We start from the raw sequence: 25,000 nt of genomic DNA on the forward strand, positions 1-25,000 counted from the left end.
GAAAATAAACTAGAAGGTAGAATAAAGGAAACTAGAAAGTTGAAAAAGATGTTTTCAGGGAATCGGATGGAGAATCATTGAGGAAGTAAGTATTACTTCACTTTGCTGTCCTGAAGGCCCGGTGTACAGGAAAGAAACGAGAATGAGCATTTATAAATTACCTGCTATGCACTAGACCTTGAGCTAAGCACCTTTTATACCTTTTATAGTTATTAAAGAATCCTCACAACATCTCCTTCCTCCTCCCATGCAAGTGTTACTATTTTACAGATGAGTAAAATGAAGCAAACAAAGATTAAATGATTTGCCCAGGGTCACACAGCTAGTCTGAGGCTAGATTTGAACCCAAGGCAAGTCTGCCAGTGTGTATGTAATGGTGGGACCTGGAGATCAGGGATTTCTGAGGAAAGAATACAAGTGAAATAAAGTTATCCTGTTATCATCCGAGAGATCTAGTAACAGCAAGAGTTAAGTTGTAAGGGCCACAAGCATTTATTGGGCACCTACTGTGTGCCAGGCTCATTGCTAAGCACTGGGGATATAAAGAAAGGCAAAAAACAGGTCTTGACTTTAAGGGTCTCATCATAATAGGGTGCAGGGGAGAAGCAACCCATAAACAAGTACTTTCAAATAAAATATATAGAGGATAAACTGGAGAGAATTAACAAAGGAAAGGCAATGGCATTGTGAAAGATCAAAAAAGGCTTCTGGCTAAGGACAGGATTTTTATTTTATTTTATATTTATTTATTTATTATTTCTATTTTTTAATTATAGCTTTTTATTGACAAAATTGATCAAATCACTTCACCGTGTTTGCCTCAGTTTCCTGGTCTGTAAAATGAGCTGGAGAAGGAAATGGCAAACTACCCCCTGTCTCTGCCAAGAAAATCCCAAATGGGGTCACAACATGATGGAACACCAACTATGTAAGAACACTGGAAAGGTTGAGGGGGCTGGTGAAGGAGAGATATGGCCTTGAACTTCTTCAACCCCCTTAAAAAAAGGGAAGAGATCATATCATGTTCTCTGGGTGACCATTGCAAAATGAGTAATCTTTGTCTGGCCAAGGTAAACAGAAAGAGATAACTGCGCAGTGACGGCTTGGGAGCCCTTGGGGTGTGGGGGAAGGAAATTTAGTTTCAGCTAGGGAAGAATTTAGCTAGAGAGACTGTCACCAGCTGTAGTTAACTGGGGTGGGGGAGGTTCCTGGCTCTCTCCCCACACCTGTGATTCACCCATTGTCCCACCTGGGTGACTAGCAGATGGGTGCTATTAGGGAGCAAGGGCCTCTGGGGAGGGGGATAGGCAGTATTCCTGAACCTCCCCTGCTGAGATCCAGAATGTGGTCCATAGCTGGCCCTGACACCCACTGATAACGCTGAAGGCCAGGGAACATGTGCCCTCCACAAAGTGGGAGAGCAAGAACGCTGGGCAGAAGGGGGCCCCTTATCCCTGGCCCTGGTCCTCCCCCTCCATCAGGGTCCTTCTCAGGGCCCCTTCTCTCCCTAGCCCCATAGTAGCCCCTGCTTTCCCCCAGCTCCCAAGTCTCCTAGCCTTCCCCTTGGAACTTTGTCCTTTCACAAGTCAGATCTCCCAGCTGTATCTGGTTACTGGAGGGGGGAAGATGAGAAGAAAGGCAAATGAGGGGAAACAGAAGCCCCCTCCCGATCGATCCCCAGGACTCCTGCAAAGCGACCTTAATGTTGCTGCCAGGCCACCAATCAACAGACACTTGTATGTGCCTACTTGTGTTTGGGCACCGGCTACAACACTGGTACATAAGGAAAGGCAAAAACAGTCTTCGCCCTCGAAACTCAGTCTACAGTGGGTGTGGCCAGGTGGGAAGAGCTCTGTTCAAATAGGATAAATTGGAGGCAACCTCAGAGGGCATCAAGTCATTGATGGCTTTTTTCTTGGAGTTGTCATGAAGTAGGTGATGTCACTAAAGCTTTGAGACTGGGGACTGGAAAGGCTTCTGGTGCAAGGTGGGACTGGCTGGGACTTGCAGGAAGCTGGCCAAGCCGGGAGGAGAGGAGGAGGGACAGCCAGGAGAAGGGCCCAGCTTGAGGCTCAGGCAGCCTAGATGGAAGTTGGAGGTCCAGGCCTCAGCCTCTGCTTTGCCCTGGGACTTTTCCCTCAGGGAGGGCCTCTATCAGCCCTATCACCCCTCTATCCCCTTCCTTGGGGCATTGAGGGCAGATTTTGAGCATTTTCGGGTATTTAACTTATATAGGGAACTTGCAGGTAAGGAAATTCTCTCTACCATTTCACTTTCTCTCCAATTTATAGACCAGAATATTGTTATGGACTATTATATTATAGGCTATTATTGCCTAGAACAGAGATATCAAACATGGTGCCCTACACTCCTGAGTGAAGCTAGAACCAGACTGAAATATAGTTTAAAAAAAGAAAAAAGAAATGTAGCTGAAAAATACTTGACATAAATAAAAAGTAAATAAATAAACGGACAAATGAATGAATTAATGAATGAATAGGTGTGGCAGCTGAGCAAGCAGAATAAATGTCAAAATAGATGATAAAATAAATGAAAATGCAGTAAGTATAAGTCAATAAGTAGCCAGTAGGTACTGTTTCTATTTGATTTGGCACCACTGGCCTAGAGCACCGAGATTCAGTAATTTGTCTGGGGTCACCCAGTCTGACCCAGCTATGGGTCAGAGAAAAGATTTGGACCCAGGGTTTCTACCTCCAAGGCCAACTTTCTTATCTACTAGTCACTAATTACTTCCTTGCTTCCTTTCAGGATGGATATCGGGATGTCATCTATATCGAGATCATACTTGAACCCAGGGGAGTTGGTGAATCTATCAAGAAAAAGTGTTTGGAGAGATTTTCTGGGGTAGAGCTCCCAGAGAGAGCTAAAAACAAGAGTGGGGAACATATATGATGAGATTTCAGCAAAAGAGCCTGGAAAATATGTCACACAGGAAGGAGAAGAACCTTCTTTTCTTATGGGCAGACAGGTGGCTCAGGGGATAGAGCGCCAGGCCCAGATCAGAAAAAGCTGAGTCCAAATCTCTACACCTCTTATTATTTGTGTGACCCTTAATTCTTTCTGCTTCAATTTCCTCATCTCATTGAGTTGTTGCCCAGTGGATCAATGAGGTAATGTATGAAACGTGTTTTGTTATAGAATAAGAGAGATCAGTCATGAGAGGTGAGGAAAGAAAAGGATGCTGGGAAGCCAAGAAGGATGCTGCTCTTTTTGTGATGGCAAGGAACGGGAAATTGAGTGGATGTCCATCAATTGGGGAATGGTTGAATAAGTTATGGTATATGAGGGTAATGAAATATTATCGTTCTATAAGAAATTATGAGCAGGATGATTTCAGAAAAGCCTGGAAAAAACTTACATGAACTGATGCTGAGTGAATCATCATTTTTTTTTTTAGCAGAAACAAGAGAACGTGGTACACAGTAACAACAAAACAGTCAACTATAATAGACTTTGCTTTTCTCAGAAATAATTGATTGAGATGGAAAATGCCATCTGCAACTAGAGGGAGAACTCTGGAATCTGAATGTGGATTAAAGTATAGTATTTCACCTTTTTTGTTTGTTTTTTCTTATTTTTTTCCCTTTTGGTTTATTTTTCTTGCGCAACATGACAAATGTGGAAATATGTTTAAGAGGATTGCACATGTTCAACCTGTATTAGATTGCTTGCTGCTTCAGGGAGAAGGGAAATAAAGAAAGAAGGGAAAAAAATCTGCAATACAAAATCTTACAGACATGAATGTTGAAATCTATCTTTACATGTATTTGGGAAAGTAAAATACCATCACCTCCAATATTGACCTTCCACTCGAAATGCGACTCTCTGATTTTCTATTTGTATCCCCCATACTTAGCACCTCATTCAGAACATAGTAAGTGCTAATAAATGCTTTATCATTCATTTGTGAATGGTTGGGACTATCCCTTGCAAATAAAAGGCATTTAATAAATGCTTATTAAATATGTTGAGCTGTTTAGCATTTTACATTCAAAAGAGTGAGCAAGAAAAGTGGAACCCAGCTCTCCTGATTCCTAAGGACTCTTTCTACAGGGGTACCACTATCTCTTGTCTTCTGAAGCTCATGTTCCTGGGTCATTTCTTGTAAAGTTAGTCTCATTTTTCCCTTTGACCTCCATTAGGATATTGGCCATATGTACATGTCACATAGTATTTGACACCATAGAATTTCCAGATCCTTACTTCAAATTAGTCTAAATTCTGCCTGCCATCTAGGGAAAGGATGAGGGGAAGAGGGGAAAATTTGGAACAGAAAGTTTGAAATGGTCAATGTTGAAAAATTATGTTTTGTAAATATATATTTACAATAAATTTTAAATTAAAAAAATAAAATGTATAAATAAACAAAATTAAAAAAAAACCAAACGAATTAGTCCAAATTTCTTCCTCAAGACCAGACAGGAGGAGTGGTTAGGTGGTTCATTGGAGAGAACCTGAGTTCAAATCTGGCCTCAGACACTTACTTGCTATGTAACCTTGGGAAAATCTGTGATCCTTAATTGTCTGGATCCCCCTAGGACTAGGCAAGAGGTGAAAATAGAGAAACCAGAGAAGTTCCTGAACCCATGGATATCTACTACACCCCCTGGCTTTCCAAAAGGTCAGATATCACCAGAAGTTCTGTTATAAATCCAAACCATAATTGTGCTCTGTAGAATACATAGATTTAATTTAATAATAATGTAATAGAATAATTTAATTTAATATTAATTTAATAGAATACATAGATTGACATTTTGCCTTTAGAAATTAAAAAAATGGGGTAGCTAGGTGGTACAGTGGATAGAGCATCAGCCCTGAAGTCAGGAGGACCTGAGTTCAAATCTGCTCTCAGACACTTAACACTTTCTAGCTGTGTGACCCTGGGCAAGTCACTTAACCCCAGACTCAGAAAAAAAAATAAAAGAAATTAAAAAAATGTTCACTATTAGCCATGTTATTTTTTGAAAGAGATTGTTTCTTGGGAAGAAGTATATGAATTGATGTAAAGTGAAGTGAAAAGAACCAAGAGAACATTGTATACAGCAATAGCAAAATTGTATGGTACTGTGAATGACTTAGCCATTCTCAACAATATAATGCTCCAATTTCAAAGGACTCATGATGAAAAATGCTATCCACCTCCAGAGAAAGAACTGCTGTTATCTGAATAAAGACTAAAGCACACTACTTTTCTTTTTCTGTAACTTTTTCATATTTTTTTCTTTTTCCCTTTGGGTCTGTGTCTTTTTTTAACTAATATGGTAGTATGTTTTACATGATTGAATGTGTATTTAATCTATAATACAAATTGCTCATGGTCTCAGGAAGGGAGAGAGAAAATTTGGAACTCAATTTTTAAAAAATGGGTGTTAAAAAATGATTTTAGATGTAACTGAAGGGAAATAAAGACTTATTTTAAAAAAGAGAGAAAGATCAATTCCTTTAGCATATGTTCCACACACTACCCACAATATGGAAGAAAGAAGGAACTCTAGTTTTAAAGATATTTTTGTGGTGGGAAGTTAATGATCTGTTAAATAATTACAAAAGTTTCAGCACAAAAAAAAATCTGTGTATGCAAGGTCTAACTTTCCTATAGATTTAAATAATCACTTACTTTCCCATTCTAGTGGCCTTTCTTCAGTTCTTATCCCATTAAAAATGTATTTTACTTTTAATTTATAATATAAACAAGTATTTCTATAAAAGTAAAAATTTTAAAAATCACAAATGAAACTGCAAAGCTACTATGTACAATTTGCAATTCCTCTAAAATGTATAATACACTTGCCATGTACATTTCTTTTTCCCTCTTGTTTCTATCCTTTCCTCATCCTAGAAATGGATATGCATATACATAAAATTAGTCTATACATGCTTCTATTCAATAGTTGTTTTTTTCTGGATGCAAATATCATCTTCTTTCATGTATCCTTTGTAGTTTATTTGGGCATTTATAAATAGTCAAAATGACTTAGTCACTCAAAGTTCTTAAAAGCATTTTGTTATTATTTTGTACAACATTTTCTTGGTTCTATTCATTTCACTCTTAATTTTTCATGCAAATTTGCTCTTTAAAAAAAAAGTCACCAAGCTCACTATTTCTTTTCTTTTCTTTCTTTTTTTTTTTTTTTTTTTTTGGGGGGGGGGAGGAGAAACTCATTATTTCTTACAGCATACCAGTTCCACCACAATCACATACCACAACTTATTCAGCCATTTCCCAACTGATAGGCATCCCTACAATTTCGACTACAAAGAGAATTGCTATAAATATTCTCATCCATTTTGACCACTCTGCTTCATCTGACAATAATAATTTCCTTCTGAATTCTTCTGCCTAAATAATTTCTCCTTTTTTCATTGTCTGGCAGCTTTTTCTCAGTGTTTTGTTTTTGTTTTTTCTGGATCTTTATCCATATCACACCGTCTAATTATCATTTTGACCCTGGGCAAGTCACTTAACCTCTGCCTGCATCAGTTTCCTCAACTGTAAAAATGGGGATAAAGATAGTACCTACCTCGAAGAGTTATGAGGTCAAATGAAATCATATTTGTAAAGTTTTCTGCAAACTTTAAGGGATTGTATAAATGCTATTTTTTTCTCCTCTTCTATGCTTTCTCACTTGGACCTCATCAAGTCCCATGATTTTAATTATCAACTTCCAAGACAACTCCCAGGTGTGTGTATACCTAAACTGAACCACCTCACCAACTGCCCACTAGGCATTTCAAACTGGATGATAGAAAAGCATCCACAATTCAACGTATCCAAAACAGAATTCATTCTCTTTCCCTCCAAAATCTCCCTTCTTCTGATCTTCATTATTTGTTGAGAAAACCCTGCCATCTTTCCAGTCATTCAGGTTTGCTACCTCAGTGTCATGCTCAACTCCTTACTCTTACTCATTCCTATGCAAGAATATTTAGTACTTTCTCTCTTCTCTGTCCTCATGGGGACACAATCCAGGTCTAGTCTCCTTCCGTCTTCAATCCATCTGCCACAGATATTTTCCTAAAACACAAATCTTATTATAATCTTCCTTTACTCAATAAATTTCAGTGATTCTTTGTTACATTCTAGATCAAATATAGATTCTTTTATTTGGCATTCAAAACCTTATACAGGGAATGAGGCAAAACAAGTCTTCCTTTCTCATATTACAGATGAAGAAACTGAGGCACCGAGATGAGATGAGTTGCAGAGAGTTACAGAAATGCTGAGTGTCTGAGGTGGAATTTGAACCCAGATCTTTTTATGCCAGTCTCCTTTGCCTCTTGTAAATAGAGTTCACTACAACATGCTGTCTTAAGTACCTTCAATTTACTTTGTGTGTTCATATTTTTTTGGTGTTCCTTTGAATATAATGACACTCCTATAGAATGGAAGATCCTCCAGAGCAAGTGTGGTTTCAAACTTAACTTTTTATCCTAAAGCTGAATATATCTACCTTCAAACCCAAGTAATTCCATCTTGGTTTTAAGCAATCAATGGGGACAGCTAGGTGGTGCAGAAGATAAAGCTCCAGCCCTGAATTCAGGAGGACCTGAGTTCAAATGTGATCTCAGACACTTAACACTTCCTAGCTGTGTGACCCTGGGCAAGTCACTTAACCCCAGCCTCAGAGAAAGAAAAAAAAAAAAACAAGAAAGAAAGGAAGGAAGGAAGGAAGGAAGGAAGGAAGGAAGGAAGGAAGGAAGGAAGGAAGGAAGGAAGGAAGGAAGGAAGGAAGGAAGGAAGGAAGGAAGGAAGGAAGAAAAGAAAAGAAAAAAGAAATCAGAGGTTTGTTAAACCAGCAAAATGTCTTATAATGTTCACAATATATCCTGTGTTCACTTTGAATAGATATTTCCTTGTGTAGTTAATTGCCTGTACTATTTGATCGCTCTATAATAGTTGACTTCTCTTATTGAATACTTTCTCCTCTCTCTGTTTTCTTGACTCCTGACTATTAGTTCACCCCCTGCCTATCTTGTTCTCCTTTCTTTGCTTCTTGATCCATGTCATTCCCTTCAACAATAATTTTCATATCTCTGATTCAATTCTTACCTAACTTTAATCAGTGGCTAGGCATTGCCTCTCAGGCAAACAGACCTGTTAAAGACTTAAAAAAGGTCAAATTTCCCATTCCATCTTGGGCCATATCTGGCCACTGGACACAAGTGGCTCTGGAGAATAAAGTGTGGGTTAAGTCTCTCACTTAAAAATTCAATTCACTTGCATGTAATCACATCATTTCCCTGATGTCATGTTTTTTGAAAACAAAGGACAAACAATAACAATGGTCTGTACTATAAGCCATTAACATCTTGCTTAAAATGTCTGTATCATATACCACCTATCATATACCATTTTTTTCCCATTTTTAAAAAATTTTCTGTTAAGTTCAGGTTTCTTTCTTTCTTTCTTTCTTTCTTTCTTTCTTTTTTATTAAAGCATTTTATTTTTCAAAACACATGCATGAACAATTCTTCAACATTAGCTCTTGCAAACCTTTGTGTTCTAATTCCCTCCCCCTTCCCTTGCACCTTTCCTAGATGACAAGTAGTCCAACATATGCTAAGCTTGGTAGAAATATATGTTAAATCCATATTAAATCCAATATATGCATACATATTTATACAATTATCATGCCTCACAAGTAAAATCAAATCAAAAAGGAAAAAAATGAGAAACAAAATAAAATGCAAGCGAACAACAACCAAAAGAGTGAGAATGCTATATTGTGATCCACACTCAGTTCCCACAGTCCTCTCTCTGGGTGTAGATGGTTCTCTTCATCGTTAAACCATTGGAATTGGGTGAATCCTCTCATTGTTGAGGAGAGCCACGTCTATCAGAATTGATCATCATAAAATCTTCTTGTTGCTGTGGACAATGATCTCCTGGTTCAGTTCATATGAGTCTCTCCAGGCCTCTCTGGCCTTTCTGAAATCATCCTGTGGTTGTTTCTTACAGAATAATAATGTTCCATAACATTCATAAATCATAATTTATTCATCCCTTCTCCAACTGATGGGCATCCACTCAGTTTTAAATCCAATATATGCATACATATTTATACAATTATCATGCCTCACAAGTAAAATCAAATCAAAAAGGAAAAAAATGAGAAACAAAATAAAATGCAAGCGAACAACAACCAAAAGAGTGAGAATGCTATATTGTGATCCACACTCAGTTCCCACAGTCCTCTCTCTGGGTGTAGATGGTTCTCTTCATCGTTAAACCATTGGAATTGGGTGAATCCTCTCATTGTTGAGGAGAGCCACGTCTATCAGAATTGATCATCATAAAATCTTCTTGTTGCTGTGGACAATGATCTCCTGGTTCAGTTCATATGAGTCTCTCCAGGCCTCTCTGGCCTTTCTGAAATCATCCTGTGGTTGTTTCTTACAGAATAATAATGTTCCATAACATTCATAAATCATAATTTATTCATCCCTTCTCCAACTGATGGGCATCCACTCAGTTTCCAGTTTCTGGCCACTACAAAAAGGGCGGGTAGGTGTTTTAAAATTGCAACTGGGGACACAGAGGATAGAACTCTGGAACTAGAGTCTGGATAACCTAAGTCTAACTTAGCTATGTGACCCTGGGCAAGCCACTTAAATCTCTGTCCGCCTCAGTTTCCTTATTCGTAAAATGGGGATAATAATAGCACCCACCTCCAAGCAGGGCACAACTGTGTTGGGCTAGCCACATTGTTTGAATGTCAAATATACACTTGGAAAAAAATTATTTTATGGAGAACTCACATAGGGCAAACTCTCACGAGGTGATCAGAAAAAAAAAATGATACAAGAACACTCTCAAGGTCTCTCTCAAGAACTTAATTGTATGACATGGGATACCCTGCCATGGAACTGCCCAGCATGGTGTGCCCTCAGCAGAAAAAGTGCTGCACTCTATGAGCAAAGCAGAATTGAATTCGCTCAAAGGAAACATGAAGCACGAAAAATTAGAGAAGCTATCCCAGACATTCATATGCATAATTTCTATCTGACCTGTGGCAGAGCAGTCCAAGCTCGTATTGGTCTGATTAGCCAAAGTCAGGCAGATTGTAACTCGATTCTGACTTAGTGATGTCATTTTGGAAAGAAAGGACAACAGCTATGACTATTTATTTCCAAATTAGCCTGTCCAGAATTCCTCTGCAAATAGTTGTTTGCATATTGTCTTCCATTAGACTGTAAGCTCTTTGAGTGCCTGTACTCTTTGCCTTTCTTTTTCCAGCTTTTAGATCCTAATAAATAGTAGACACTAAAACTATAAGCTCTTTGAGAGCAAGATCTGTCTTTTGCTTCTTTTTGCATTCTAGCACCTAGCGCAGTACCTGCCCCTTAATAAACGTTTACTGATTTTTGAATAAGTGCCAGGGAATTTGGAACTATGTTCAAAAAGTTATCAAACTGTGCATACCCTTTGACCCAGCAGTGTCTCTACTGGGTTTGTATCCCAAAGAGATTTTAAAGGGAAAGGGATGTGTATGTGCAAGAATGTGTGTGGCAGCCCTCTTTGTAGGGGCCAGAAACTGGAAACTGAGTGGATGCCCATCAGTTGGAGAATGGCTGACTACATTGTGGTATATGACTGTTATGGAATATTATTGTTCTATAAGAAATGACCAGCAGAATTGTAACTATTTCAAAGTCCAATTCTTTTTGTTCAGCAAAACAACTGTTTGGTCATGTATACATATATTGTATTTAATTTATACTCTAACATATTTAACATGTATTGGTCCACCTGCCATCTGGGGGAGGGGAAAAGTTGGAACAAAAGGTTTGGCAATTGTCAATGTTGTAAAATTACCCATGCAAATATCTGGTAAATAAAAAAAAAAAAAAAAAAAAAAAAAAAAAAGAAAAGAAAAGAAAAAGAAATGATCAGCAAGCTGATTTCAGAGAGGCCTGGAGAGACTGACATGAACTGATGCTGAGTGAAATAAGCAGGACCAGGAGATCGTTGTATATTTCAACAATACTATATGATAATCAATTCTGATGGATGTGGCCATCTTCAACAATGAGATGAACCAAATCAGTTCCAATTGTTCAGTGATGAAGAGAATCAGTTACACCCAGAGAGAGAATCATGGCAACAGAATGTGGAAAACAACACAGAATTCTCACTCTTTTTGTTGTTGTTCGCTTACATTTTCTTTTGCTTCTCTTTTTTTTGTGTGTGAGGCATGATAATTGTATAAATATATACATATATTAGATTTAACATATATTTCTACCATGTTTAACATATATTGGACTACTTGCCATCTAGAGGAGGGCGTGGGAGAAGGGGGGGATTGGAACACAGGGTTTTTTAAGGGCTAATGTTGAAGAATTGTCCACATATATGTTTTGAAAAATAAAAAGCTTTCATTTAAAATTTTAATTTAATTTAATTTAATTAATTTAATTTAAACTAATTAAATTAATTTAATTTAATTTAAACTAATTAAATTAATTAAAAAAAATTTTTTTTAAAGTGCCAGGGACTATTGACCGAAAGGAGACCCTATAGGAAAATCGAGGTGAGTTTGTACCTCTGGGTGCATCTCCCTTGCATTGCAAAAAAAATTTAAAAAATCTGTTGACTAGTTGTTTGTTCGTGAGTTTTTCTTTCAGGTGTCTCTACGACCCACGGAGCCTACTTAGCACGTTGCCTGGCAAATGGCGGGCCTCTAACGCACGTTTGCTGGCTGACAGATGGATACCGGGGCTATCATTTTTCACTCCGCGTCTCCCACGCTGAGCACCGTCTCCTGCCCGGAGTCGGGGTTGAACATCGGCCCTTGTTGTCCGTCGGCATTTTTGTGGCTGTGGGAGAAGCTACAACAAATTCCAGGGACTACCTGGAAGTCGTTTCGCTGAGATGATTTTGTAAACGACATGTGAAACAAACAAATGTTAAATGAAGAAGTCCTCCGCCTGGCTCTCTTTCGCTTCCCCCGCTGCCTCCCCGGGCGTTGTCCCGCACACGGGAGGAACCCGAGAACCCAGAGAGTGCCTGTTCTCCCCGGGCTCCCTCCCATTCCTCCCCGTGTTCTAGGGTGGCTCATCGAAGCAGCGAAAGCGGCCCGAGAAGGGATGTGTCCGAGGTTCGGAGCCGCACCGACGCGGGAAGAGCTTCCACACTGCCGTCCATCCCTCCGGGGCCTTTCGCTTAGTATTAGTCATTGAAATTTCATCTGCGGCTCCCTCCAAAGTAAAGAAAGCCTTTTGAAATGTCTTGAGCTTTTCTTCTCAAAGGGCTTTATCCCTTCACAATGCTCGCTGGTCTCGGAGCAGCTCTGGTCTGACCTGTTCGGGGCTCGGGGATGTTTGTTTAGTATCTCCTGTCATCGGACCCTGGGAGGGGGGAGGAGAGGAGGGCACTTCCTCCCCTGGGGGGAGCTCATCCAGGAGACAGTGCTCTCACACGGGAGACACGAGGTCACCCCTGGGGACCACCGGCAGGACTGGGGAATGAGACCCTCCCTCTTTCCAGATCTCACTATGGCGCCGATCCTTCTCTCTCTAAGGCCCCACCATTTCCTTGTGAGGTAGGCAGGGCAAAGATGGAAGCTTGTTAGGAGGAAACAGCGGGAAAGGGGCATTGTGGGCAGGAGATACAGCTTGTGCAAAGTCCAGGAATGTTCTGGGAGCAACAATAGGAAGGGGAGCTAGCTTGCTGAACATCACAAGGAGAGTGAATAAACAGAGCTGGGACTGAAGTCCAAGCTTCCGGACTCCCAGGCCTGGTCATTCCCACCTTCACCCACCTCCCCAAGGTCCTGTTACATGGCGAGGGGCCTCCCGTTCCCATGGCTTGTGACGGGGAGAGCCGGCTGCACCCAGAGAGAGGATCGTGGATCACAAATAACGTTCTCACTCTTTTTGTTGTTGCGTGTGTGCATTTTGTTTTTTCTCTTTTTTTCTTTTAGATCTGATTTTCCTTGTGCAGCACGATAATGGTGGGAATATGTATGAAAGATTTGTCCATGTTTACATAGATTGGATTGCTTGCCATCTAGGGGAGAGGGTGAGGGGAAGGGAGGAGGAAAAAAAATTGGAACACAGGGTTTCGCAGGGGTGGAAATGTGTTTTGAAAATAAAAAAGCTTTATTAAAAATAGAACACACCCACAAAAAGAAAAGAATGCTTCTATAAACTTTGAGTAAGTGTTCATCAATCTTACAAGTCTCAGAGACACTTTAGAGGTCACTTAATCCAACAGGAAGAATTACCTTGAAAACAGCTGACACATCATCATCATCTGTCAGTCAGTTAAGACACCTGCATCCACAGGGAGCTCACTGTCTCTCTTTGAAACAGCTTGGATACTGAGCAAGCTACGAGATCCCCCCTTGTGACTGGAATGTCACTGGGGGCCTAGAGGACGTTAGATGTATTTAAGGCAAGCAGGACTGGTGGGAAATTCTCTGGAGACGCACAGTCGCCAATCAACAAGAGGTTAGCCCAAGTAAGTGAGGAGGGCTGATGAGCCAGACCCATGTGGGCAGAATCGGAACGTTTCCAAAGCAGACCCACCCTCTGCAATTCAGTAATTCTGTCTTCTAGTTAAATTTTATTTCAGTCTCCAAAGTGACAAAGCTACTTCAGGAAACTGAGCTTGGGAGTGGCAGTGCCCTGTTAGCAGGCAGGTGGGGTAGGATGGGACCCAGATACTACAAACAGAGCTCCCCTCTTGCCTCTTTTCAGGTCCAGTAGAGAGTGGAATTTCTCCAACAAGGAGCCACATTGCTGAGCTTGGGTGGCCCATCTTTGGTTCCCCTGAACCCATTTTTGTCATTTGGCAGTGAGAAACAATCAGTCTTGCCCTTCAGCAAGATGAAAGGGAAAGAGGGAAGGGAGTCTTTCTCTTCTTAAGATTATTTAACTTCAAAGAGATAAGAATTTTTAGGGTCCTCTTGACCAGCGGAGAAATGGAGTTTAAGAGAATGGGAAAAGACTTACTCAAGATATGCTAAATTTATAACAAAATCAGGATTTGAACCCAGGCCCTACAATTCCTAAGTGGAGGATTTTTCTCCAATGCTCCTCCCTCCACCAGCTGCTACCCTCTTCGCCCAGCCCACAAAGCATCAAGTCGGGGGCCCAGGGCACAGAAGGAGGGTCGCTCCTTGGGGTTGTAGGCCCAGCAGTTCCTCATGATCTCTCTAACCTGGATGGGTAGAAGAGACTGGGTTTAGGTTTATAGACAGACCTCCCCAAGAGGGCTTATCCCTAGCCCCAGCTCCTCCCCAGACTTTCTCTCGAGGAGGGGGGTCTCCTCTCACCGGTGAGATAATACCTGAGCTGGTCTTTATACTTTCTCAGCTCCTCCAGCACAGGCCTTTGATAGGGGAGAAGGGGATATTAGCTTACCTCTCCTGGGCAGCCAGGAGGAGTGGGCAGCCTCTTGCCCTCTGTGAGCAGTTCCAGGAGGTGGCAGAGGATGGGCATAGAACGGTCACAAGCCATCATTCGGAAAAACTCCTGGTGGGGCGAGAGAAGGAGACATTCAGGGGAGAGACAACCCAGAGAGATGGGGCAACATCCATCAGGGAGAGGGGGGAAGATCTCACACGTGGTGAGCATCTATCAGTTCTCCCCACTGTAGAAATATAGGTCGGCACCTTCTTAGCAACTGAAGTCAGAAAAAAGCCCAGGCTGGCCCTGAGGTGGGTAAACAAGCCCAAACCAATCCCACCGAACAAGCTTTTAGCTGGAGACATCCTAATCTGGCGTGTCTCTGGCAGGACACAATCCTCTCCTTGCCTTAGAATCCAAGCCACTTTATGATTGTGGGGTAGGGAGCCAGGGTGCAGGGCCCGGGACAGTGCTAAGACTTCTGGGGGGAAATGAGGGACTGCCAAAGGTTTTCCAAGCCAGCTGAGGAGGGCTGACCAAGAAGATGGCCTCCCTCCCTGTCCCTTACCTTTCACCACTAGGTGACAATCACTAGAGGGCACCCTCTAAAGTCCAGAGTCATTCCCTTCAAGAAGCCTTCTCTGATCCCCTCATCCTACCCCTCTTTCATGCTCCTATTCACATTTGGATCAGAGTGATTGTTGCTCGAGTCACATTTCCAACAAGGCCAAGAAATCTGTGACGGCCAGGACAGGATCTTATTTAGATTTAGATTTTCACCTGAAAGCGATCTTGGAGATTCCTATAGTGCAGGGGTATGCTTTTAAAAAACATTTTGAAAATGTTTCATATATATACATACATATAGGTATGCATGTGTAAACATCTCATACACACACACATTTTTTTCTTTTTCAGACTTGGGATTTCTTGGTGCAGGGAACTCCTGAGGAATCCTATCAAGAGGCAGAGCAGCAACTGTTCTGTGACTGAGAATTGGAGAGTTTCTTGGGGCCCTTGCCCAGGGTCCCCCAGCTAGCATGTGTTAGAGGAGATGTCTGAACCTAGGCTTCTGTGTAGTGAGGGGGTTGGACGAATTGGCCCCTAAGGTTCTTTCCAGATCTATAGCCTTGTGATTCCCAAGCACCCCACAGAAAGTAAGTAGCGTCCAAGGAAACAGAAGCATAGTGACTATGGCCCCTCTAAAGACAGGGATCCAGAGCCGGGTCATGGGATCATGGGTTCTGGAAGGGATGCTGTGAACATTTTACTCCAGCCCTCACTTTATACTTAAGAAAGATGAAGTCCAAGGAGGTGATGGTTTTATGAAGGGCCCTGGAGTCAAAAAGCACAGAAGGGACCTTCTACCAGCATCTCTCTCCATCATCTGAACTGAGAAGGAAGACAGACTAGTGGGCAGTGCCAACGGGCCACAGGGAACGAACAGAAAGAAATACAAGGGGGAAGGATTGCGGCAGGGTGGAGGAAAGACAAGATGGAGGCAGATAGTCTCATATGTAGAGAGTCTCTCAGCTCGGCAGGGATGGGACGGGGAAGGAGGAAAGGTACTCACCTCTGAAGGGCTGTGGGTTTTGTCACTGTATGTATAAAGCTCATAGAGGACCACACCAAAACTCCACACATCAGACTCCCTGGAGAAAATGTTGTCTGATAAGGATTCTGGAGCATACCTAGTCAGGCAGAAAGAAAAGGGAGAGAGAAGGGAAGAACAGGATTGTAAGAGTGGGAGGGACACTAGGGCTCTGTCTCAGGGTGCACAATTTTATAGTGCTACTCCAGGATAGATTCCCTCTCCTGTTCATTCCAGAACATACTTCTTCCTCTTCTGACAACTTTGGAACTCTGTATCCACACAGTGTCCCCTATGACAGATGAGTTAATTCATAAATTCAGACACCATTTACTCCGAGTATAAAACTGATAGAGGGGCAGCTGGGTAGTGCAGTGGATAGAGCCCAGCCCTGAAGTCAGGAGGACCTGAGTTCAAATCTGACCTCAGATACTTAACACTTCCTGGCTGTGTGACCCTGGGCAAGTCACTTAACCCCCATTGCCTCAGCCAAAAAAAAAAAAAAAAAAATTCTAGGTAAGGGTCTGCAAAGGAAGCCGAGAAAAGAGAAAAGGAGGGGGTCTGATGGACAAGGAAAGGGATGTAGGAGACAAAAAGATGGAAAATGAAGAGAATCAGATGTAGCTCACTCCCATAATAGAGCTGTTCATTTTGTAAACCTTAAAGCTATGTGACTTATTATAATCATCTTAATGCTAGGTTATTAATTATATATTATGTAATTATTATAATATATAACTATATATTATATATACATATATTAATTATAATCTCATCTGGGTCCTTGAAGCTGTTCAACAGAACTATCCCACCTAATCAACTCCCTACAATCAAATGCTCCCCTTCTTTTTCTCTTATTCTTGCCACTACCTTCCACCTCCATAGGTGGTCTAAAATCTGCTTTGAAGACCCCAGGTCCTAGATTGCAACCATTATCAGCCCCTGCCTGTTCTTCATACTTTCTCCACTTCGGAGAGGGCTGGGTTCACTGCCTCTATCCAAGGGATCCATAACCACATCCTATCAGAAGCCACTTTTACCTACTTCCTCTCGCTTTCCAAGATTAGTCCCCTAGGTCAGGTCCTCATTACTATCTCCCTGAAGTAATGCTGTCACCTCCTTCCAGAGGTGGATCTCCCTTCCCCTCCTTCACCTAGAATCATGTCCCTCTTTAGGTCAAAAATCTTCCAAAGCTCCCTATTGCCTCCGGAGTAAAGATAGAAACCTTCCATTTGGTCCTAGAAGGTGTTCTACAAGCCCCCTCAGGAAGTTTACTACGGAGGGCTGAGTTTGGGGTTAGAAGCAGCTGGGGTCAAATCCTGACCCTTCCACCTGGGCAAATCACCACCTGTCCGGGCTGGAATTTTGTCGGCTGTAAAGTGAGAAGATCGGGTGACCTCGGAGGCGCTGTCTGGTGCTAAATCTATAATCCTTTTTCCAGACCCATCTCCTATTACTCCATCCCACTCACTTTGTGCTCCAGACAAATTGATTTCTCTGCCTCTGTACCTTGGTCCAGGCTTTCCTCGTTCCCTGACTGCTATCACTCGTAGGTGGCCCAGTAAACAGAAGGCTGGACTTATAGTCAGGGTTGAAATTTAGCCTTGGTCACTTACTAGTGGTGTGATCCTACATAAGCCATTTAACTACCTTTAAGCTCAACTTCCCCACCTGAAAATGGGGCTGATAATGACCCACCCTTCCAGAGACATTGTGAGGATCAAATGAGATTATATTTGCCAATCTAGAAGTACTATCTACATCTTGGTCACTATTCTTACTATAATTATTGTTCCCCTCTGTGAACTCCATTCTTTAAAGCACAATTCCACTGCTTCCTCCTTCCGAGAGCCTGCTCAAATGACGGTCCAGGCTCAGAGCCCAGTTGTTTCTGCCTCTCTAGTTCACAATTCTAGTTTAGCATCTGGGACTAAGTAAACAAATTGCCTAATGAATTAAAAGCTGTGTATTGATGTTGGATGTCCCTAGGAGACTGGGAGCCCCCTAAGGACAAGGGTCCAGTTCAGAGCTCAGGGCTTTATGACACATAGTAGGAGATGTTTGTTGTTTTGTGTGATTATTTCTTCCTTCTGGAGAAAGGCCAATGGGACAGAAAGAAAGAGAGGAAGAGAAATGTATGTGTAAAGAGACAGAAATATAGAGTGAATACACACACACACACACACACACACACACACTCTCCTTCTAAAGGCTCACCAGGGATAGAACAGTGGGAAGAACAGACTGGGAACAAGGTGGCACTGGAGGCCCATGCACCTACCAGAAGATGGGGCTCTGGCCAGGCTCTCTGACCACGTAGTATTCTTTGTCCTGGGGAAGAAGTTTAGCTAGGCCAAAGTCTCCGATCTTTACGTGGCTCTCACTCTCCACCAAGATGTTCCTGTTGGCTAAGTCCCTGTGAACATATCGCTGAGATCCCAGGTACTCCATCCCCTAGAAAGAGGACAGAAGGTCAGAGAGGACCTCAGTGCTGATTTGATTACCCCCTGGCCCTGACCCCAAATTTTTAGAGCCTGTCTGTGACCCTTATACAGATCATGATTTCTTTACCCAGGTAGAATCCTGATCTTTTCCCAAGACCCACCAGTCAAGGCCTGCAAGCATGTTCTGGAGAAGGAGCACCATATTCCTGAGTGATCCTTCTCAGTTCTGTCTGCTGACTTGGCATTCAGCACAGGCCCAACTGACTCAAGGAAGATGGGAACCATTCTGTACCCAGAGATCTATCTGGTCCTGTCTCCACAGACCCTCCTCCCAGGCCCTCTGCCCCATGGAACCTTGCAAATCTGGGAAGCATAGAGGAGGAGGAAACAGGGGTCTAGGTGGGCCCGGTGACGCTGCAGGTAATCCCGGAGGCAGCCATTGGGGAGGTATTCCATAACGAGGCGCAGACTCTGTCGGCCTGGGTGGGAACAACAGCTGCTCATCAATCCTATCTATCTACCTCTCTATCTATCCCACTCCTCGTTATCCTGCTTCCTCCGGCTCCCTTGGAGAACTCCAACGTCAGAGAATGTGAGAACCTCAGAATCAGGAGATGGAAAGGGTTTTGGAGATCAATAAGTAGCACAGAGTGGGATGAGAGTGAGAAAGCACAAACCTGGGGTTTGAATCTAGGTGCTAACATTCACTGGCTATGTGAAGCTAAATACAACCCCTCCCTAAACTCAGCGTTTTAAAAATTAATTTTTTTTTCAAGTCTATCGGGATTAAGTGACTTGCCCAGAGTCACACAATTAGGAAGTATAGTATAGGTCACCTTTGAACTCAGGTCCAGCCAGGGCTGCTTGAATAGCTGCTTCTCTCCTGACCTCTGCTCCTTAGAATCTGAACCTCCTCCAATCTCCTACCAACTGTCCTTTCCTACAGAAAGCTTTTCCTGATTCCAGATTTCTCTTCCTTTATAAACGATGTACTAAATAACTCCCTCCAAACTGCCTATCATTCCAAGCTGATAATCCATTTATTTCCTCCTCACATTACTCTAGCCAAATTGGGCCATTTGCTATTTTCTCTCCATAACCTCCCATATCCTACCTCTATGCCTTTGCCTCAGCTGTATCCCCATGCCTGGAATGCTCACCTTCTTCACTTCTGCCTCTTGGCATCCCTCTCTCCCTTCAAGACTCACCATAAGTTAATACTTCCTCCTATCCGGACCCTGCACTTGTTAATGCTTCTTGCCCATAGAAATTACTTTGGCTTTATTTTTATAGAGATTTCCTTATTTGTGTATATTTTGCATCTCTCCCTCCTACCCTACCCCCAGGGTAATATAAGCTTCTGGAGGGCTGGGCTTATTTCATTATTATCTTTGTAGCTCTAATGGCTAGCGCAGTGCCCTGACACACAGCAGGCATATCACAAAAGGGCTGTTAAAATAATCTGAATAGACTGAGCCATCTGCTCTTCCCTGGGTGAGCCTTCTGAGAAGTGGGCGGCCAACTTCTCCTGAACAGCTGTAGCAGCTAGGAGCTCCAGCCCGGACAAGTGTAATATATTGATTAGGGGTCAGGTGACTTGAGGGAGAAGAGATCCTTTCCCTTCTCTGGGTCTCTAGTTCTTTATTTTAAAAATGAATAGCCAGGGGCAGCTAGGGGGCGCAGTGGATGGAGCACCAGCCCTGAATTCAGGAGGACCCGAGTTCAAATCTGGTCTCAGACACTTAACACTTCCTAGCTGTGTGACCCTGGGCAAGTCACTTAACCCCAGCCTCAAAAAAAAAAAAAAAAAAAAAGAAAAGCCAATCTTCAGCAATGAGAGGATCTAATTCAGTTCCAATTGATCTGTAATGAACAGAACCAGCTACACCCAGTGAAAGAACTCTGGGAAATGAGTGTGGACCACAACATAACATTTGCACTCTTTCAGTTGTTGTTTGCTTGCATTTTGTTTTTCCTCCCAGGTTATTTTTACCTTTTTAAATCTGATTTTTCTTGTGCAACAAGAGAGCTGTATAAATATGTACACATATATTGTATATATAAGATATAAGTCTGCCTGCTCTCTAGGAGAGGGATTGGAGGGAGGGAAGGGAAAAGTCGGAACAAAAGTGAGTGCAAGGATAATGTTGAAAAATTACCCATGCATAGGTACTGTCAATAAAAAGCTATTAAAAAAAAAAGAAAGAAATAAGGGAGCAGGGATGATTTGGGGAAGCAAAGGATCAGGGAAGAAGACAAGGAAGGGATCCATGGAGTGGAGGAAGGTTAAATAATAGCAAAGAAAGTTATGGAGCAGAATTGTCTCTTTTGTTTTGTATTCCTTTTCTATTTTTCTTTTTTTCCTATTCTGTTTTTTTTTTTTCAAAATAAAATAAAATTTAAAAAATGAATAGCCAGAGATCCCTTCTAACTCCACATCTGGATGTGATGCCCTTTCCCTCTCTGAGGCAGGACTCACCTGGACCGTAGCATACGCCTCGGTATTTGACTATGAAGTCACTGTGTAAAGCTTTCAGAATCTGCACCTCCCGTTGGAAGTCCCGCAGCTGCTGGGGACCACTATTCTGTAGCTGCTTGACGGCCACTAGTGCCCCAGTGTTATCTCCCAGTGGGTCGTAGCGGCACAACTCCACACTGCCAAAGTTGCCCTAGGGTTCAGATCAACCAACATTTATTAAATGCCAACAATGCGTAGATACTGTGGTAGAGAAATAAAGAAAAAACAAAACAAAACATTTTCTAAACTACAGCCCGAGGGCCAGAGGGCCAGATGCGGCCTCTGAGGGCGTTTATGAGGCCCACCGGTTATGGCAAAAGGGCTGAGGGCGGACACAGAGTGTGAGCTTTTGTTTTTAATCTAGTCCGGCCTGAGGGACAGGGAACCGGCCCCCATTTAAAAAGTTTGAGGACTGGTTTAGATCTTATAGTTTAGATGAAAGAAAGAAAGGGCTTAAGTATTTCCAATATGTTAAATGCTGGGGATGCAAACAAAAAGAAAACTGTCCCTGCTCTCCAGAGGCTTACAATCTAACTAAGGATTCATAAGGTCAAAGTTCTAGAAGTGGGAGAGGCTTTCGAGATCACTTCGAGATCATGATCCCACCCCATTACTTTTTTACAGTTAAGGAAACTGAGGCAAGGGAGATTGACACACCCAACTTCAGACTTGAACTCAAGTCCTCAAACTACAGAAGTATTTAACCTTTATATTAAACTATTAACTTCTGTCCAAAGAGAATCTTGAACCTTGAACCTTCAGCTGAGTCTCTTGTGCTACAATTGAAGTTAGTTCAGGGAGATAACCCGTAGAGGTTTCAGTACAGGACACATAAGCAGGAGGCATTAGGTACCATTGGGATGGATCACTGCCCAAGAAACAGCAGCTGGAGGGATGGGGAAGAGCCTAACCAGGGAGGCAGAGCACAGTCTAAGTCAGACATCACTAAAAGTAATCCTGGGTCCTTCACCTCCCTTTTTCTTTTCTATTTGCCGAGGTAATTGGGGTTATGTGACTTTCCCAGGGTCACCCAGCCCAGAAGTTAACACTTGAACTCGGGTCCTCCCGCCAGCACCTCAGGGCTGGTGCACTGTACCACCCAGCTGCCCCTTACCTCCCCTTTTCTATTCCATATGGTCCCTCACCTTGCCCAGCAGGGAGATATATTTAAGGTGTCTCTCCTCAAAGAGGGTGGGGTCCTGACCAGCCATCAGGTGAGTACTGCTCCAGAGTCCATCCCGAGCCGCCACTGCGCTGGGTGAGAGATCTGAGAGGAGCTCGTAATCTAGCAAAATGATAGCGTGATTAACTCATTTATATGCTGTCTAAAGAATTGCAAAACACTGTAAAAATGCTTTTATATCATTTTACTCAGAACCTCAGAGCTGGGAAAGATCTCAGCATCGCCTATCCCAGTCCTAACCTGAAGTGGAAAGTTTCCTTCTATGTCAGTCCCAACAAGTGATCATTCAACCTCTGCTTGGTGTCCTTTTGCCCATGGGAAACTCATACCTCCTGTGAGTCAGAGTTTCTTAAACTGAGTCCAATCTGCCTCCCTTTGACTTCCCTGCCCTGGTTCCACTTTACAGGGTTGAGGCATTTTGAGCTGAAAGGACCCGTAGAGAAAAAATCAGGTCCCGAAGGTCAATGGACTTTGAGATCTCCCAGGAGAGGTAACAGAGCAGAACTTGAGCCCCAGTTCTGGACTCCAACCCCACCGGGAGCCAGTTGTTGAAAACTTGAAGGCTATAAGATCTCCTGTAGGGGATCCTTCCTGCATCACCTGAACGGTCACCCTCCAGTGCCTGAGGAAGTGATCTTCTTGCATTGCTACAAAGTCCCAGACATGACTGGGGTGTGCCCGGCACACAGCAAGTGCTTAGTAAATGCTTGTTTCCTTCCGTGAGCCTCTACTTTTAGTTAGGTCTTTCCTTATGCGGTGGCTGCCTAGATGGTAAATCTCTGGGCCCGTGTTTGAAGTCTTTTTGGTTTGGTAGAAACTTTGGGGACTCTGATTCCCCTGGCTAGGCCCAGTATCTCAGTACCAGTAAGCACAGAGGCTAAACTGGAGCCTGGGATCCAAAATAAGGAAGGCCCATCTTTAGATTTCTGTAAGTCCTACAAAACTCTCTTGCTACTCCCACTTCCCAGGTGTTGAGTTCACTTTCAGAACCCATCCAGTGGGGAGAGGCTGCTTCCTTGATAGCTTGTCTAGCGCAGGGCCTGACGCACGATACAGGTGATTCACACATGTATCAGGACCGGATGCTTTCCGTGTGTCCCCTCCCATCCTGAGGCCTGTGCTGACGAACAGCTCCCTATGAAATACCTGAGGTGATGAGGCTGTTGAGATCCCGGATGATAGCTCGGAAGGAGGGCCGCAAGTGGGGGGTGTACTCCATGCACTGGCCGATCAGGGTGGCTAGCTCTGTCCATTTTAGGGCTGGCAGCTGCTGCTTCTCTTTGTAGAACTGGAGTTTCTGAAGGTGGAAGAGAGGCATGAGACAGGACCTTCAGGGCCTTCAGCCTGAAGTTATCATTTTAGGAAGGTGAGGAGAAGAGATAACCTTAGATTAGAGAAGGAATGTCAGAGAAGGGAACATGGAGTATCAGAGCTAAGAGAATGTTTACGCTGCAGAATATCACAGCTGAGAAGACTCTTAAAACCCTGGATTTTGAACTGGAGGGAGCCCTGAAAACAGAATTTCAGAAGTGGGAGGGCTGGGAGAACATAGAATGTCGGACTTGGGTGGGGGCTCTTAGAACCCAGGATGTCAGAGCTGGGGTGGGGCTCTTGGAACACATAATGTCAAAGTTGGGAGGGTCCTTAAATCAAGAATTAAAGCTGGAAAGGACCTTAAGACATAAAGTGTAAGAGCTGGGACAGAAGTTAGAACATAAAGTATAGGAAAGAATCCTTAGAATGAAATTAGGCAAGAGGAAGGGGAAGGGAACGAGCATTTATTAAAGCATTTACTATATGCCAAACACTGTGCTTTACAAATATTATTGATCCTCACAACATCCCCGCGAGGAGATATTATTACCTTCATTTTACAGTTGAGGAAACTGAGGCAGGCAAATATGAAATGACTTGCTCAGGATCATCCAGCTCGTGTCAGATCTTAGCAACTCATTTTTCTAACTACTCTAATTAGGAACTTTGTAATTTTTAAATCTAATTATCTACATGTTGTCTTCCTCGATGAAAGATAAGCTCCTTAGAGGCAAGGACTATTTCATTTGTTTTTCTGTCTGCTTTATTGTGGAGCTATAATTGGCTATCAGAGCTGGGAGGGACCTAAAAGCACAAGATAATGGATATTAAAACACCTTTGGGAGGATTGAGAGGGATTTCAGAGGTGTCTTCAAACCTACTTTTCTCATTTTAAATAAGGGGAAACTGAGGCAGGGGGGGTGGAAGGGAAGATATTTGTCCAATACCCGAGAACCCAACAATGACAGGGCCTCCCAGTCCTCACCTTGGCAGGCTCTAGGGTACTTAGGGGCATGGTGCCCCCACTGAATATCTCCCAGAGTGTTGCCCCAAAGCTCCACTTGTCAGACTCCAGGCTCAGCAGCTTGGCATCCCACAGACACTCAGGGGCCACCCAGGGGATCCGGTCAGTGAGCACTAAGCGGGAAGGACCACAGCAACGTTGTTGAGTGCTGCCTCCAGTCCCCTGGCCCTCCTGATTTGGGGGGGTCAGCCATTGTCCACCCTCACCCCCCACCTCCGAATGAACGTCCCTAACTCCCAGAAGGCACACCGGGAGGAAAAGAGCTGGGGGAAATCAGGTTCCAGGGCCAGACAGTCCCCTCCTTCACACTTACTCTCTTTGGTCAGCACAGTGGGACTGACCCCAGGATCACTGAGTTTGATGAAGGGAGGGCTTCCCCCAGCCCCCTCTCTCGCTAGGAGGACCTTCTTGGAGGAGATGTTGCCATGGATGATGCCTTTGTCTTCCTGGATGGGAGGCAATGACCCCAACAGAAAATAGGTAGGGGAGGGTCCCCTCCATCAGGTAGCTACCCACAGCTGGAAATTAAAGCTGGGCAGGGGATGGG

The 25,000-nt window shown here is 43.1% G+C and overlaps 1 protein-coding gene and 1 long non-coding RNA gene across 6 annotated transcripts in view; one reads left to right on the top strand and one right to left on the bottom strand.

Moving 5' to 3' along the window:
* Nucleotides 1-3,577, top strand: part of LOC141551891 (uncharacterized) — a 5,028-nt gene extending 1,451 nt beyond the window's left edge. Inside the window, exons 2-4 of one of the 2 annotated variants that reach the window (XR_012484994.1) lie at nt 777-928; nt 2,770-3,131; nt 3,419-3,577. This is a non-coding gene — a long non-coding RNA (uncharacterized LOC141551891). Of the gene's footprint in view, nt 1-776; nt 929-2,769 lie in introns of both variants that reach the window. The other variant, XR_012484993.1, reaches the window with a different exon arrangement.
* A 9,531-nt stretch (nt 3,578-13,108) lies between these two features.
* The window catches only part of JAK3 (Janus kinase 3), a 39,268-nt gene continuing 27,376 nt past the window's right edge, over nt 13,109-25,000 (bottom strand). For 3 of the 4 annotated variants that reach the window (XM_074302261.1, XM_074302240.1, XM_074302248.1), the window contains exons 16-25: nt 24,767-24,899; nt 24,415-24,566; nt 23,262-23,412; nt 22,078-22,217; nt 20,894-21,083; nt 18,769-18,893; nt 18,252-18,424; nt 15,953-16,070; nt 14,395-14,505; nt 13,109-14,191 (exon numbers count right to left, since the gene is read on the bottom strand). In XM_074302261.1, coding sequence (XP_074158362.1) covers nt 14,084-14,191; nt 14,395-14,505; nt 15,953-16,070; nt 18,252-18,424; nt 18,769-18,893; nt 20,894-21,083; nt 22,078-22,217; nt 23,262-23,412; nt 24,415-24,566; nt 24,767-24,899 — 1,401 coding nt within the window. In that variant the 3' untranslated portion in view covers nt 13,109-14,083. The remainder of the gene's footprint in view (nt 14,192-14,394; nt 14,506-15,952; nt 16,071-18,251; nt 18,425-18,768; nt 18,894-20,893; nt 21,084-22,077; nt 22,218-23,261; nt 23,413-24,414; nt 24,567-24,766; nt 24,900-25,000) is intronic. The other variant, XM_074302255.1, reaches the window with a different exon arrangement.

This window comes from Sminthopsis crassicaudata, chromosome 1 (assembly GCF_048593235.1).
Source record: "Sminthopsis crassicaudata isolate SCR6 chromosome 1, ASM4859323v1, whole genome shotgun sequence".
Taxonomy (NCBI): Eukaryota; Metazoa; Chordata; class Mammalia; order Dasyuromorphia; family Dasyuridae; genus Sminthopsis; species Sminthopsis crassicaudata.